General features: G+C 40.6%; 1 protein-coding gene across 1 annotated transcript in view; it reads right to left on the bottom strand.

Annotated features, from left to right (window-relative positions):
- Positions 1–15735, bottom strand: part of LOC128151080 (protoheme IX farnesyltransferase, mitochondrial) — a 106286-nt gene that overhangs the window by 24579 nt on the left and 65972 nt on the right. Inside the window, exon 5 of the mRNA XM_052808096.1 lies at positions 9652–9722. Coding sequence (XP_052664056.1) covers positions 9652–9722 — 71 coding nt within the window. The remainder of the gene's footprint in view (positions 1–9651; positions 9723–15735) is intronic.

Here is a 15735-nt window from a genome sequence, read left to right as displayed (position 1 = left end):
GAAGGGGACACATCTCTCTTTTTTATGCTTGTGTAAATCAAAATTGGCTCCATCGATTTTGCTGAAAGTTTCCATAAAGACACACCGTGTGTGCTAACACGAGGCAAGAGGAATTTCAACTCAGTTGAAAAAATAGAAATCAGGAGTCCCACCCTCAGCATGGAGCTGTCTCCTAAACATATCCTGCTCTCATTTTTACCAGTCTAACTCCATGCAAATGAAGCCAGGATCTGTCTTTCATTGTTCATGGGTTCAAGAGTCTGCCTGGAGGACTGAGACCAAAGCAACCACAGGTTTGGGATGAGATAGCTCAGCAAACCCTGGGGAGACTTGCAGTTCATGAATACCACGTTCAGACAGAAATAAAACTTTTTATGTTGCCCTTTGTTATTAAGCAGAAGCTCCAGTTGAGCCTCGTCACCTCACTTGAAATAAAAAATTAAAAATTAAAAGGACCCATACTTATAAAATGTTTATGTTCTTATTACACTTGCTATACACACCAGAATGCTAATCATAACAACCCTAAGCAACCCTGCAGAGCGTTAGCATGCTCCTTGTTATATGGCTTTGTTAGGTAGGAGTGAAAGGGTGAATAATAATATTCACAGCTTCCCTGCAGTCACGAAAATGTAAATATTTTTTTAAAGTGCTTACAAGACAAACCTACAGTAAATTTGAAAAATGTCCCCCATAATATTTAAACTAAATCCTCCTCTTTAACCTAACAAACCTAACCTTACAACATGGCAGTTAAGTGATCCATTCATTTTATTTCAAAATCTCAGTTCTCTCTTTGTTTAAGAACCAGAGACTAGCTGACAAACAGGATGGATAATATGGTCTCTCCAGAAACATTTTTATGTGATTTAGAGTGATTAAATCTAACATGTGGTTCTGCTGAGCCTTCAGACAACATTTGGAAAGCAGTGGGTAAAGAAGTCTCGGGCCAGTTCTCAAGCTCATGAAGATAGAGAAAACTGAAGCTCTAGAATATTTATCAACCTGTTCTTCAAAAAAAAAGAGAACAGATAGTCCAGCCATTCTTGGTACAGGATCACTGACTCTAAATATGTTCCCAGTAGCAATGAAAATGAAGGAAGTAAGTTATTCACTACAGCCACAGACAGCAGGACAAGAAGCAATGGTCTACAGTGGAAGGAGGATCTGGCTTTAGACACCATTAAGTGGAAGAGCAATGGAGCAGATGAGCCTGTCAAACTGCAATTTAAGTCAGATCCTTCCTGCCTATCTGCAGATTCCTCTGCAACATCGCAAGCATGCATTTGATACTCTCATCATTTTAACACTCTATAGCATGCTCTTAAGTAGTTGCTATGTTTCACCTGAGAGATGAAGACAATGAGGATGGCTGTATTTGAGATTTCTGCATTATTATTTTGGTAGTTTATCTACAGTTAGCATCTGGAGTTGTATTTTACAAATGTTTGGTGGAGAAAAAAAAAAAACCAACCCCTTCATATACCATCAAATTGCATGAGTACAACTTTATTATTGTCACACATGGGCAGCAATATGAGTCACTGTGGCTCACACTCCTTTACAGCATGATTTATAATATAATATTCCTTGTGACTCTACGTGCCTAGCAAAAAAAACCTAAATAAAACATATCAAAGAGCTTCTCCACATATCTCAACCTCAGGAATGCAGCTTTTCTAGTCATAAAGACTGGAGAGCATGCATCTGTGTTAGCGCAGCTAATTAAAGTGTAAGAAAAACCTCTTTTATATCTGACTTGTGAAGTTGATAACATGTAAGTTATAACTTGTATCAGACATGATAAACTCTGTCCTTCACAAAAAGAAATGCACTTCTAACATAACTTACTGTAAACAGATCTCAGGGTATAGCAGCTTCTAATCAGAGGCAGCTCTGTAATGGACCTGTTGAGCGGTGACATTTCCTACAACACTTAGCACACGTTGAATAATGATGCTGTTGTGGTTAAACCAGATAAGGTTCAATACTAATACAGGGAACAAAGTGTGGGGATTTTGACTGCATTAAGCCAAAATTTACAAACACGAACCTGAAATGTTTGACAGACATGGAAAGAAGAGCCACCAGGAGAACACTGCGTTAAGTTGGGGAAAGGATCTTGGGCTTTGAGCTTTAATTTTGCTTGTTTGTGCAGTGTAAGGGAGAAAACTCACTTTAACATCACCTTTGAAGAAAATGACTCATCACTAGTCAGTTGAAAAAGAAAAGAGTCAATGGTTACAACTAATGTCCAAGAGGCCCCTTCATATTGGACACAAAGATGGAAGGATTAGTGTACAATAGCTTGGTTCCCTCCAGCTCACGGGGCTCTACCCCCCGGCGAGGAGCTGACATGAGAGGATAAGACAACTCCATTAGGAGCCTATATCACTTCTCCGCAGCATTCCCCACAAGCAGATGGAGCAGCTATTTAGCCAAATGCACCGTGACTCCTGCTTTATACATGAGCATCTGGGATGTTTCCTAACGTGGGGCGATGTACAATGTACTCCGATTTATCAACTGTCCCACATGCAATTAAAGATTCAGATAAATAATTTGGCGGTAAAGGCCCCTCGGCTGAACTGAAAAGCAGTAAAGCGTGAGGGGTCAAGTGTTTCCGCAGGATTTATATTTACCAAACAGAGCTGCCTGCAAAGGAATGTCTCCATTGAGCTGTGGCAGAATTAGGTTCGGGCAGGAGGAGTATGCTGAAGGCGCTAGCTGGATAGCTAGCAATTTCTTCGTTTCAACTGAAACGAATTTGAATGTAATGTTAGAGTTATTAAAACAACCCTCTTTATTGCTCTACGAAACAAAATATATATGTAGTTAGAGCTATATAATTTCCTGCTAATACACATTTTGATCTGAGGATAATGTGCAGTATCACCATTTTTCTGTGCATTCTGCAAAAGGACTCTAATACCTTAGAACCATTTAATCAACATCCTATGCAGGCAGTGAATAGATAATTGAAATATAAGTACTGTCATCCATATCCCCTTTGGGAAAGTGACACAGTAAGCATTATATCATTCCATTAGTCCATCCTTTGATGTGGGTTTTATTCTCATTAAACTATGTTTTAGCCTTAAGGTTTCTCCCACCACCACCTCTCCATGACGTGGCCATGCCAGAGAAAAAAAAAAATATCCCGCTGTTCAAAAGGCAAGAACTACATTTTTACAAGCAATTGTACATGTCAAAAATATAAAGCTGCCTTTTTAATTTCTTGTTTACCAAATACAGTCAATGACAGCTTCTGGGAAACACAGGGTGGGAAAAAAAAAAGGAAACCAGGAGGGTGGTGGTGGGGAAGGAATGCATTTACTTGTTTTCAAATAATAAAGCCTGAATACAAGCAGGATAAAAAAATGCTTGAAAAGGCTGCCGTGGTGGTGTCTGCTTTGAATTGTGCCCTGTTTAAACAAGAGGAAAGCCTCCCACTGAAAAAAGAAACATTTTTATCATTCAAAAAGATCTCAGGGCAGTCCCTTTAAAATGAGGTATTTTCTAAACAAAATATTGGAATGTTTCCCTGCAGGGAACGAGCATCTGATCTCTTAAAAATGATTATTCTTGAAGAACTGTAGATTTATGGAGTTTTTGTTTTATTTGTTTTAACTTAAGTAGAATGAAACCTGTCTGAAATGACCACCCAAGGGAGCAGACCAGCCAGCTAAGTAGAGGCTGATCTTTAAATGGGAACTGAAGTTGTACTGAAACCCTTGGGGAGGTTTTAAACTGCTGGCTTAAAACAGGGCTGGCTAAATGCTTAATGCAGGTTTCAGCATAAGCCGAGGACATGGATTTCCTCTCACTTACATCAGTGTAGCTCCACTAACATCAGTAGAAACATTCCTGATTTACATTAGTGTTAGCAAGCAAGGAATCAAGCTAATTACACTGAGTTATCAACAGTGATTACAGGAGGATTATTTTTTTTTTTAAATGCACACACATTTTTTCAGCATGGACTGGTTTTGTTACACTTCTAACAGTAGGTCTGCTACAGGCAACTCAGTGGAAAACTCAGCTTTACATAGAACTAGTCTTGAGTCACAATGTGTTTTTGAATAAATAGGGAAAGTTTGACATGTTGCAATTTTCTGTCAGTTTATGAATGTCCGACGTATATATTTGCAATTATAACTACAATTCATAAATATAAGCGATCAGTGAGAAACATTATTACCTTAGGAGCTCTTTTGGGTCTGATTCTTCAAGAGTTTGGCTTATCGCTTAAACTGACCAAAGTCAACAAACCACTTAGAAATGTCAACAAGTAGGAAAAGCTTTACTGTCTCCATTAATTGCAATAACCATCAACCGTGGCCATAAGAAGCGGGAAGCTCGCATACAGAACACAGCTCCTTGTGCATTGCTAAGTGAGGAGGTTAATGGGATTCTAGGAAAAAATATTCACCAAACGACATGAAGATTTATTTCTTTTGAAGCATCCAAGGCATTATCTGTGTTGCATCTTCTTCTGCTAAGTTAATAGACCTGAACTTCTTAAATGCGCAAGGAAAAGCAAGCTTGAGAGTGCAAATATTCTGCGTAAGGAGAATATAATTAAATTCCATAACATATTATTCTTATATTGAAGGTTTTTGAGACAAGACTGGATAAAACCCAGAGCAACCAGGTCTAACCTCAGCGCTGGCCCTGCTGTGTGCGTAGGAGATGGGCCTACAGCTCTCCTGAGGTCCCTTCCAGCCTCAACCATCCTCTGATGCTGCCTGTACAAGCTTCATGGCCTGGGCGACACGAAACCTGGAGGTAAAGTGAGGGAGAAATCCCAGCCCCACTCCCAGACAGATGCTGCAGCCACTGCTAAGACCAAAGCCAAAGGACATGGTACATAAAACAGTTGCAAGTTGCAAAATACTGCGGGAGCAGAACTGAAAGGTGTCTACATGGTCATGAATTAGTTATTTAGAACACGCTGTTTGATGACTTTTTTTTTTTTAAGATGAAAAACTATTCCTATACAACTATTAAGTTTTTTATGAGTGCTTAGCACAGCAGATCCAGCAGTACCGTAAGTTCGTAAAAACAGCCACTTTTTAACAAGAGTGCGTGCAGTTCTGTGTAGAAGGGCAATCAAAACTGTCACTTTGTACAATATAATGGAGCAGGACACTTGTCATACTCAAGGCTAAGCTCACTCAGCTACTGCAGCTAATACTAGAGATTTATTTAAATTAATCTGCAGGAAAATTAAATCCATTACCTTAAAAAGCAAGGGAATAAATCATACCCAACAGGAAACCAGGAAAAGCTGCTGCCATTTCAGTCAAATCTAAGGTTGTGTGAGCATGTGAAATTTTTCCTTGTCAATGACATAAAAACAATTCATAGCAGGAAAAATAATATCAGCTGTTGTTATAATGCAAAACACAAATACTCTCAATGACTTTAACACTGCAGCTGAAGTATGAAGAACATCTCAAGCTGTTTGTATTTCCAAACAAGACTTGAGAGGTCAGAGGAGGGAGGAGGACATGTGGGCAGGCTGGAATGATGGATGGCGTTTAGTGGCATGCTGCGTTTGGGTCTACTCTTGTTATTTTTGCAACAGGACGTCTCTGATTACTCTCTGAATAGATAATAAGGATGGTTACGTCTCATTGCTCAAAGGGAACATTTTTTTCAGAGCCTTACAAATTAAATAGGACATCGTAAAGCAAGCAGTCAATGAACTATCAAGTGCTGTTTGTCACAAATCTAGCAACAGTGTCGGAAGATTCCCTGGGCGCATCAGCGGTGGGTTTGGGGCTGGCAGATAAGGTATATGTACTCTTGTCCCTACGTACAGCAGACCCCAGCTCTGCAGAGTCCTTCTCTGTCATTGCCTGTACGGTTTGGTCCAGGCCAAAGGATATAAAATATATGCAGTAGGGGCACACTGAGCCTCTAAATAACTATTTCAGCCATAAAGTTGATGCAATATGGAAAGGACTTCATGAATGATGGAGGACAATTGCTTTCCCAAATCCCATCCTTCCAGAGATCTTTGCAGAACTGGCTCCTGGCTCACACAGTGCTGCCTGGCGCGATGGTCAGGCCAAAGCTGCCTAACTTAAACACTTCTTGAGTGTCACCAGTAAGGTAATGAGACTCTGTCCCCAGCCAGACCTCAGAGGCCATGCCGACGTTCACACTCCACAGTGCAGCCCTGGGCACAGAGCATTTCTTTGACAGCTACTGAGGTTCCTCACTGATGTCAAAGGAAACTGCAAGTCCTCGGCAAGTTGCAGAAAAGGCTGAGACGTGGGGACTTGGGAACCACATGAATGTGCATGCAGGGAAATAAGCACACACAAGTGTTGCCAAGATGGGGGGGGGGGTGTTGTTTTCTCAAAGGGAAGGCTTCAGGCAAAAAGGAAGGGGAGAAATGTTGGAAGCAAGGTCAGTTAGAACTGACAGCTGATCTTAAACCTGAATAAACTTGGGACTGAAGCTGCAAATGGAGGCCATAAAGTGAAACACACGGGAATAATTTCTCTACAACAGCGTAACGTTTCCTAATGAGCCAGCTCCATGAATTAGCTTATCTAAAATAGAGATGCCAGCTCATCCAGGGACTAGATGACTCAGTAACACCAAGGACCTCTCACTGGGGGTTACCAGTTTGATTCTGGCGCAAGCTCAAAGCATCCAAGAACTGTCTTCATGATGTCACAACCTCTATAAAAAATGTCACTGGTCTCAGTGCAGTTTCTCAGTGGGCAGAAGTTCACATCAAAGCCACCATTGAACGCCTTTCCAAGGAGGTGCAGTGAGCCAACACGACAGAGTTAACAACCTTCTCGCTCTTCAAAAGGGATCTCAAGCTCAGGACTGGACCATAGAAAAACTGCTACCCATATGTCGTGGTTTAACCCCAGCCAGCAACTAAGCACCACGCAGCTGCTCACTCACTCCCCCCCCACCCAGTGGCATGGGGGAGAAAATCAGGAAAAGAAACAAAACTCGTGGGTTGAGACAAGAACGGTTCAACAGAATATAAAAAGAAGAAACCAACAATGACAATGATAACACCAATAAAGTGACAGCAGCAATGACAAAAGGATTTGAATACACAAATGATGCGCAGTGCAATTGCTCACCACCTGCCGATCGACGCCCGCCCAGTTAATCCCCGAGCAGCGATCCCCCTGCCCCCACTCCCCCCAGTTTATATACCGGTATGGAATACCCCATCGTCCACTTTGGGTCAGCTGCCCTGGCTGCGTCCTGTGCCAACTTCTTGTGCCCCTCCAGCTTTCTCACTGGCTGGGCTTGAGAAGCTGAAAAATCCTTGACTTTAGACTAAACACTACTGAGCAACGACTGAAAACATCAGTGTTATCAACATTCTTCTCATACTGAACTCAAAACATAGCACTGTACCAGCTACTAGGAAGACAATTAACTCTATCCCAGCTGAAACCAGGACACCATACTGACCAGTTCTGTAACAAGGACTATGCAAAATAAAAAAAAAGGAAGGAAAGAAAGAAAAAAAGAAGAGAAATCACAATATATTTACAAACAGTGCAAATGAAGACGGATCGTAAAATGGTGCCTCGTTTGTACTGGATATCACAGATGTTGTAACACAGCACAATTAAGAAAGCAGCAAACATTTCGTGATATGAAGCAGCCAAAGAGAAGAATATGTCGAAACTCAAATGTCAGACAAATTTTGGGCAAGAACTCTGTACATACCCCAAGCTTTCTGGATTCCTTCCCAGAGCCAAGACACCAGTCTCTTACATACAATTTATCCATCTCTGTCTCGTCTGTTTTTGACTAGTTTTAGCATAACCATTTAAGGGTTTTATTTAATCAGCCAGGAAGGAAAGAGTTCAAGGAACACCAGGGAATATGTGGCAAAATATAACAAGATTAGATCACTTGCACTGGGTTATACCCCTCTGGCACACCACATAAGAAATAACCCCAGTCAAGGTCTGCACGTTCAATGGTCTACAGGGAACGAGACTGGCATTATTCAAGGTAAGTGACACTTTAAAGAACTTTAAATTAGCTGTTGACAGTCAGGTAGGATACGTTGATGAGTGATTACATGAAGTCCCCAACATTACCATTTTGTGCTGAAAGCACATATGAAGGGGGGGGAGTAAGAAAATCCATTAAATATGGTTTTGCCAATCTGTGGTGCATTCAGATGACAGTGAAGTTTGTTTAAGTACGCTGGAAACTTATAAAACAAATTGCTTTCTCTGAATTGAAAATTGACAGAAAGTTTCCTAGCTATATTTCTGACTCCAGAAACACTGCAAGCCATGCTAGTCGACTATGATTAAAAAAAAACAAAAGAAAAATCAATCCGCCCATCACCGTTCTTCCTAACAAGTGTTCCTTCTTCCAGGGCTAAAGGACCACCTGCAAGTGGAGCAGAAGTGCAGCTCCCCTGAACTGCATGATTAAGGCTGACTTGCTGTATGTACAACAGATGCCCTCACTGCAGTGGTCCCTAAAATATGTTTTTAAATAAAATTAACTCAGCTCAGGAATCTGTAATTAGCACCACCTTCGAGAACAAATCGGAACAAGTTTATTGAAGCTCTCTAACTATTTACAATCAGAGTGAATTTACCCCTGAGGTTGACTTTACTATTTTGTCTCAATTTTCTTGTAATTTCATCCATCACATTTTTTTCAGTCCTCCAAAGGTGATGGATAAAACACAGAAATAAATAGGACCAACTGTTCGCAGAAGCCTAAGGGAAAACATAATTTTGTTATAAATAATCCTTGGCACAAATCATGGAAATGCAATACTAAAATTGTTTGTTGAATCATTTATGAATTGGGCCTTCAGCTTTAGTTTGCAAATAAGTTAGAGTTTTTTGTTGATGTTCTTTTTCACTTTGCTTTTTTAGCTGGAAAACAGCCTTTGAGAAACTGAACTGATATATAATCCAGAAAACAGAGTGAATGAAGGATTTTTTTTTTTTTTTTTTTTTTTTTTCCAAGGGCATCCCTATGCTAATGCAGGGCGCTTTTTTGGGGGGGGGGGGCTGGATTTACTTATGGATGATGATAAAGTAAACGAGGACAAATTTTTACTTTATTTTCATAAGAAGCCACCGTTGTGAGTTTTCACCCCAGCTTTATGCTAAACATGTAGAAAAGGTAAAGACAACATGGTGCCTTACAGAACCACTAAAAAAAATGAGTTGCAGATACCTCTGCTGGGAGATTCAAAAGAATGTTTGCGATCCAAGAGATAAATGTGACTACTAAAACCAATATACACTTTTGTTTTTGTTCTTAGATGTGAAATTTTGAAGATTTGTTGTTACAAACTAATGCAAAAGTTCAGTGGGACATAAGTCCTTGCTACCACACTGTGCATGTAGTCGTTACACGTGAAGAAATACACAACAGGAGTGGAATTCTGCTGTCTTGAGAAATTCAGTATTTTAGAGGACAGCTGTTTACCCAAACTCCTCACATAAAAGTTACAAACATGAAAAAATATCGAAGAACAGAGCGCTGTATTTTGTTCTTTTTTTTGCCTGAAATTGCTATTTTTCGTCATCTGAAGAGAGAGAGAACCTTGGAGATAGATAAAAGCAATGTGAAGACTCATTTCTCATTAACCAGAGCAGGTGTGCATAGCCTTACCTGATCTGTCCTCGCACCAGTGGTCTGTTTTTTGTCCTGTTCATATTTGAGTCAAATGGAACCTCAAAGAACTGTAATAGAAAAAAAAAAAAAAAAAAAAAAAAGGAAGAATCAAAATGAAAGGATGCCGGAAAGCATGCCATGCGTGGAATGTACTGTCTGCATCTGCAGGTGCTTTAATCTCTATTTTTGAAGGTTCAGAAATACAACGAAAATGGCAAACACCTTTTACAGAGCTTTGATAGTCTGCATTAATGCTTTTGGCACCCCCTTAGAAAGAAAATCACCTGGAGGACAAAAACAGTTTGCGCAAGTCCCCAAAAGTTAATCATTTGAAGTACAGTTTGATTCCAAGTTCTGTTCTCGACGGGTTTGACACAGCTTTTATATGTACACAATTATGTATACACATACATACAGCCCTGCCCCCAGTTTTATATTAATACAAACAGCCCTTGCAAATGTTGTGCTTTTGGTATTTAAAAGACAAACGCTAAATTTTTTTCAAGATCATCTAACTTCTGAGAACCTATAACCCACTCCAAAATCAATCAACTCTTGTAAAATGCTACTGAAACTGCACTGAGCATCTAGTTCTAGCAGCAGGGAATGAACACACCATATGGTGTTATTTAATGTCACAACCCAATTTGACTTTAAACATCGCCTATGGGAAAATTCAGGCGGCACTATCTTCACGCTAGGAATTCCTGCAGGCTTTTGTATGATTCGTTTTATAAAGAATGTTACTGGAAAAGCTGAATGCACTTTGCCATACAGCAAACTGTAAAGCCGTTTAGTTTTACGTGCGTAAAATAATAACAAAAATAATAAGCACGTATTTACTTATAGAAAGAATACTTTCTACTGACGTTATGTCTGAGGTTTTGGGGTAGGATCCCAATTATGGTGAATATGTAGGAAAAGCACCATAACAAATCATAATTTCAAACAATCAGGCTGACAGTAAGCTCAGTATAGTCAAACTGCAGACAGATTTAAGGTGACTATATGATAAACGACTACATGATAAAATATATGTTATTCCAGCAAACTGATGTAACTTTTTACACAACAAAAGACAAAATTAACAAACATCTTCATTCTGACAGTGCTGCCCTACTGGTCTTGCTACCCCCTCTTGCTGGGGCTGCATTCCCAGGGCAATGCCAGCGGACTGGCACACTGGGAGCAGCAGGGACCCCATCAGAGCCCTACCAGTGCACATTAGGGGAAAGACGCTTCATTTACAGGCACACAGAGATCACAGGAACCACCTTTCCCATCTATTACTTTGAAGTAATGACTGTATAACAATTTGGGAACCTCTGCTGTTGCTCCTACGTATTGCAAGCGCGGCAGGGATCGGATACCCATGGATCATCCTGCCTAACACTGCCCATGATATTCTCCATTTGTGGTGACATTTTTAACCTCAGGTTGAATCATTTTCCTGATGGATTTAACCATTCCCAGGAATAAGGCTATAAGAAAGTCCTGCCTGCATACGAGTGAGAGTGAGTGCGTGCATGTGCCCAAGCCCACATGCTAAAGCTATCCTGCTTAAACAAAACTTGCTAACAGTATGCTCTAAAGCCAAGAAATTTGGCAGCGCGCATCATCTTCATGTTCAGTCATGCTTGTGAGACTGTCCAAACCTGGGAAAGAAGAAGACTCAGGTGGGTGGCAGGAAAGAGAGGGCAGAGGGTCAAGGAAGCAGCAGCAGAGCCGGCAAGGGGGGCTCTGGCTGGGGGACCCCAAACCTGCACTGCTTCCCTGCCAGCCAGCAGCTGTGAAACCCCCTGCAACAGTGGCTGCCTCATCCCCCTCCACTGGCTGGCCAACACAAATTAATGGATAATTACTGTTGTTAACTGGGGTGAAGCCTGTGCTGCATATTAAAGTCCTCAGTTTGCCCACGATGGATCCAAACACCACCACAGTTCTGCAGGTAAGGAATCCTACATTTGTCGATTTGCATTAAAGGCTACAGATTAAATGCTTAAAAGTTAAGAAATATAAAAGCACGGGACTTCAAATCATCAACGCAGCTTTTAATTACTAGTTCGCAACCAATTCACTAAAACTTCTCGTCTCCATCTGTGTGGTGGAGCTGGCCAGGACTACGCAGCTGTAGATGGTTTGCTCGTGGTAAGCCTCCATCCGGAGCAACTGGATGGAGCATCTGACCTGCTTCCAATTCCTACCAACTCTCAAAGCCTTCCAATTTTATTATCGATAGTCCTGAAGCAAACTGAGGCTGCTCAGCCAAGAGTTACTCACGCAAAAGAGGAAGGGACTTCAGGAAGATAAAGGATTAGTTTATACGTCTTTCACTTTCCCAGAGCTTTTTAGATAGGCAGCTAATAGGTTATTTCTCGTCCTCTGTTGGTTATGCCTGATCTGCAGCGGCAATGGCACTCCCAGCTACAATCAAAGTCGGTAGAGACCCTGGTTTGGAAGAAAAGCACAGAGGAGTCTGCCGGGCAGCTACAAGCCCCAACGCACGGAGCCCCGGCAGCTCACTTCGGAGGGACAGGTTGGATCTTCATGGCTACAACGCTGCCCTTGAAGTGCTGGATGTTTCACAAAGAACCTGTATAGGAAATGGCAACGACTACCTTCAGAGAAGGGAAAGCACCCCGTTTGGATCCGAAACCAGTGATTGCTCCTGACAGCTCAGCATTTTGCTAATGGTTTGTTTCACTGTTACATTTCAGAGACAATTATGTTAAATGAAGAAAAAATGTCATTTGACATCAGACTGGTAGAGCAACACAAGGGAAAAATTCTATAGAGCTAACGTCTTTTCTGCTGAAAATATTTTGGGCTATGCTCAGTTTTGCTTTTTTTTTTTAAAGACAGAATTTTCATTTATATTTGCAAAGTCTGACTGCTTTGAGCTTACTTCTAGTTTAAACTTGTGCACGTGAGGAGATTTGGGCTCATTTGAGAGTATTTAAGCTTACGGTTAAATGTATTCTGTGTGTGATGGATAAAATCAAAGTAATGCACAAGTTTTAAACTCATTGTGTCTCAAACATAAAATGACTGAAATGAAGAAGAGTTGGACACTCAACACTTGAAAGAATTTAAATTTACACAGTTGAGTTAGTATAACCTGGCAATACCATAATCAGCATATGAAATATTTCCATATATTTAATATAGTAGTTAACCCCTGAACAGAATATAAATTTTGAACAAGAAATTCCTCTACTCAGTTAAGCAGTCAAAAATGTCCATCTCTGTTGTATACAGACACGGTTGCTCCCAAAATTAAGATTACTGCATGACTTAAGTCTGAATTTTTTCGCTTTTTTAAATCTGACAATCTGAATAATCTGTTACTGTCAGCTGTACGCACGAAACTACATATCCAACTGAACTACAGTTAAGAAAAATCCTTTTATTTGCAATGCCCTAGATTCTTTCACTGAGCTAGTTGCTATTACATGTCAGCAAGATGCCATTTATCAAACTTTTCCCATTTTCTTCCCAGATGTTCAGCAAAATTCTCTCTCCACTTGAAATTATTTTCCCCTGATATTCTAGAAAAAATGAAAAAAATGTGCATCTCAAATATCATTCCATAGGAATGAAAGAGTGAACTCAAACATATTATCTCATGCCAGGCCAACACAGTACTGCCTGTTTTAGCAAACAGTAAATTCAGTAAGATGAATACTGGATAAATAAATATTTTAGAAGCACTCAAGAGGCTTTTTCCTTGGGAAGTCTGAATGCATCAGTTCAGCTGGACAAGGCAGAATATTATCTGCCCCAGGTATTTGGGAATGTAGCCATCAAAAGGACAGACAGAGGATTAAATCTACAGCATCTAAAAATCCCTGAGTGACAAAACTTGGCAAAAGCTTTCAAGACCCTAACCTAAATTTTAATCAGTATGCATGAACATTTAAAACATGATGATGGAAAAAAATAAATCAGGCCAGATAGTACTTTGTGGTTTATTTCTCTGGCAGGCTCATCAGACTCTTTGTGTAGATCTCATCTAGTTAATATACAGTAATTATATCTTAAACATTTAACAATTCTTAGATTAGCTGTCACATTACTGCTTATAGCTGTTTACAGTCTTTTTTTTTTTTTTTTCCTTCAGCTTCTTCTTATTGGTTTCTGCTTTGTCCTTAAGTGAAATGTTAAAGAACGTTTAATTTCTTCAAGCCACCTCCTGGAAACAGCAGTGAATGCAGAGGGTAGCTAATCATTCAGACCTCCTGGGGGATACACAGATTAATAATTTTATTTGGACTAAGCCAAGATTCCCATAGCATCACCTTGCAGATACAGATGGCATTACGCTATGCTGGCACTTTGACGACTAACGTGCCTTTACAGGACGCCCTCTCACTCTTTCCATATCATCAGTTAAACACCGACACCACCTATTAAGTTTTCAAAGACAGTGGCCTGACTATTTGCAGTTAATTAAGCCAGCGGAGCGGATGGAAAGCCCTGAGCACATGCTGCGTTTGCCATCCATGGTCATTCCTGCGGGAGAGATTTTAACTACTGAATTATGACGGTTCAATACCTTTACTCCTGTTCACACGAAAACATAAATAGAGTGTATTAAGAGGAACAATATGTCGTATAGTTTATCAACCAGATCACCCGTACTTAGGCTAGTAAATGTCTCTCATACACCGCTTCGGATTTAGAGTGTATCAAGCACCAGCCTGGCCCCCATCCAGGGCCAGCTCTAATCTGTGACACATGGTGGAAACAGCAGCAGCTGAAACAGGCAACCGGTCTTCCCTGTATTGACATAACATTTTACTCTAATGCTAAACACATATTTACATCAGAACCAATAATCCCATGAGTCTAAAGATGGAGCGGAACCCTGCTATCAAAAGACAATTTAATTCAAGGCAACTCAGAGGTCTTCCCATTGCAAAACCATCCCTGAATCTGAGCAGGCTTCCATGTGCTCCTTGGCAGCAGAATTGCCCTCTGGATGTATGTATTTCTCTCTGAAGCCTCTCTGAAGAACAGTTCAGGTGAATCTACAGCACTAAGGAGTGAATGAGAAGATGAGTCACCTCCTCCTGCACTGAAGTGCTGCTGGTCTCCAAAGTCCTCTGTGCCTTGCACCGCACTGGGGAGGTGGAGACGAGCTACAGGGATGGGTGTAGGTAGTGGCTGAAGCCTCCCCTCAGCTAAAATCTCTTGCTACGGACCCAAGCAAACGTTTTTAACACAATGCAAATAACGACCAGTACAACTGGACTCCCCACTTGAGCACTTCACTGTATGTCTACAGCCGGGGTGAAACTGGGCTGTATAGAGCAAGTCTTCCAAATGTTGGTCTTGTTGAATTAGATGCTTCTGAGGTTCTCTGATTTCCCCTGTGCTACAGTAAGCTCTGATCCTCTTTGGTTTTCTTTGGTGTTGCCAAAGAGCAAGCAGTTAACCAGAAACATCACTGAAACACACGTTGGAAACGAAAAAGGTATGTCAATGGGGGAGGAGCGGGTGGACCAAAACCAGGTGGAGAGTGCAGTGGCAGAGTGGAGTCCAGATACCTGGACAATAACCTGAGGTTTCCTGGGAAGGTGACATCCAGAAAGCCATTCCTTGCAGCCGGCCACGCGGCCTCCAAATTCATCAGGTTTTAGCACTAGCCTTTCATGTGAAGTCTCCTGATTTTCCCATGGATTCAAAGGGAAGTTGCTATAAGCAGCGCTGGGAACCCATCAGACCACGAAGAGTCAAGTTCCTTCCTTTGTGAGTGCTCTTCCCCTGTGTATTACCAAATTATTTCTACTCCTCGTGTTTTCAGTGATTTATCTTACGCTGTGATAAAGTAATATATAATTACATAAAAGGAGAAGAAAAACTTAACATATAATTTATGGTAAATAAGATCAAAGTCCAGATTATTATTATAGGTTTTCTTCTGGTTTCCTTTCAATCACTTTTATATGAAAACAACAAAGAATAATTAAAGTATATTACAAAGGTCTTTTTATTCAATTGTACACAGATGTGACTAAAAAAAAAAGTGAAGGGAAGGATTTTCAAAAGCACTCATGTACTGATCTAACACTATTCTCA

This window comes from Harpia harpyja, chromosome 14, assembly GCF_026419915.1.
Source record: "Harpia harpyja isolate bHarHar1 chromosome 14, bHarHar1 primary haplotype, whole genome shotgun sequence".
Taxonomy (NCBI): domain Eukaryota; kingdom Metazoa; phylum Chordata; class Aves; order Accipitriformes; family Accipitridae; genus Harpia; species Harpia harpyja.
The sequence above is the reverse complement of the archived record's forward strand: the minus strand, read 5'-3'. Positions and strand labels throughout refer to the sequence as shown.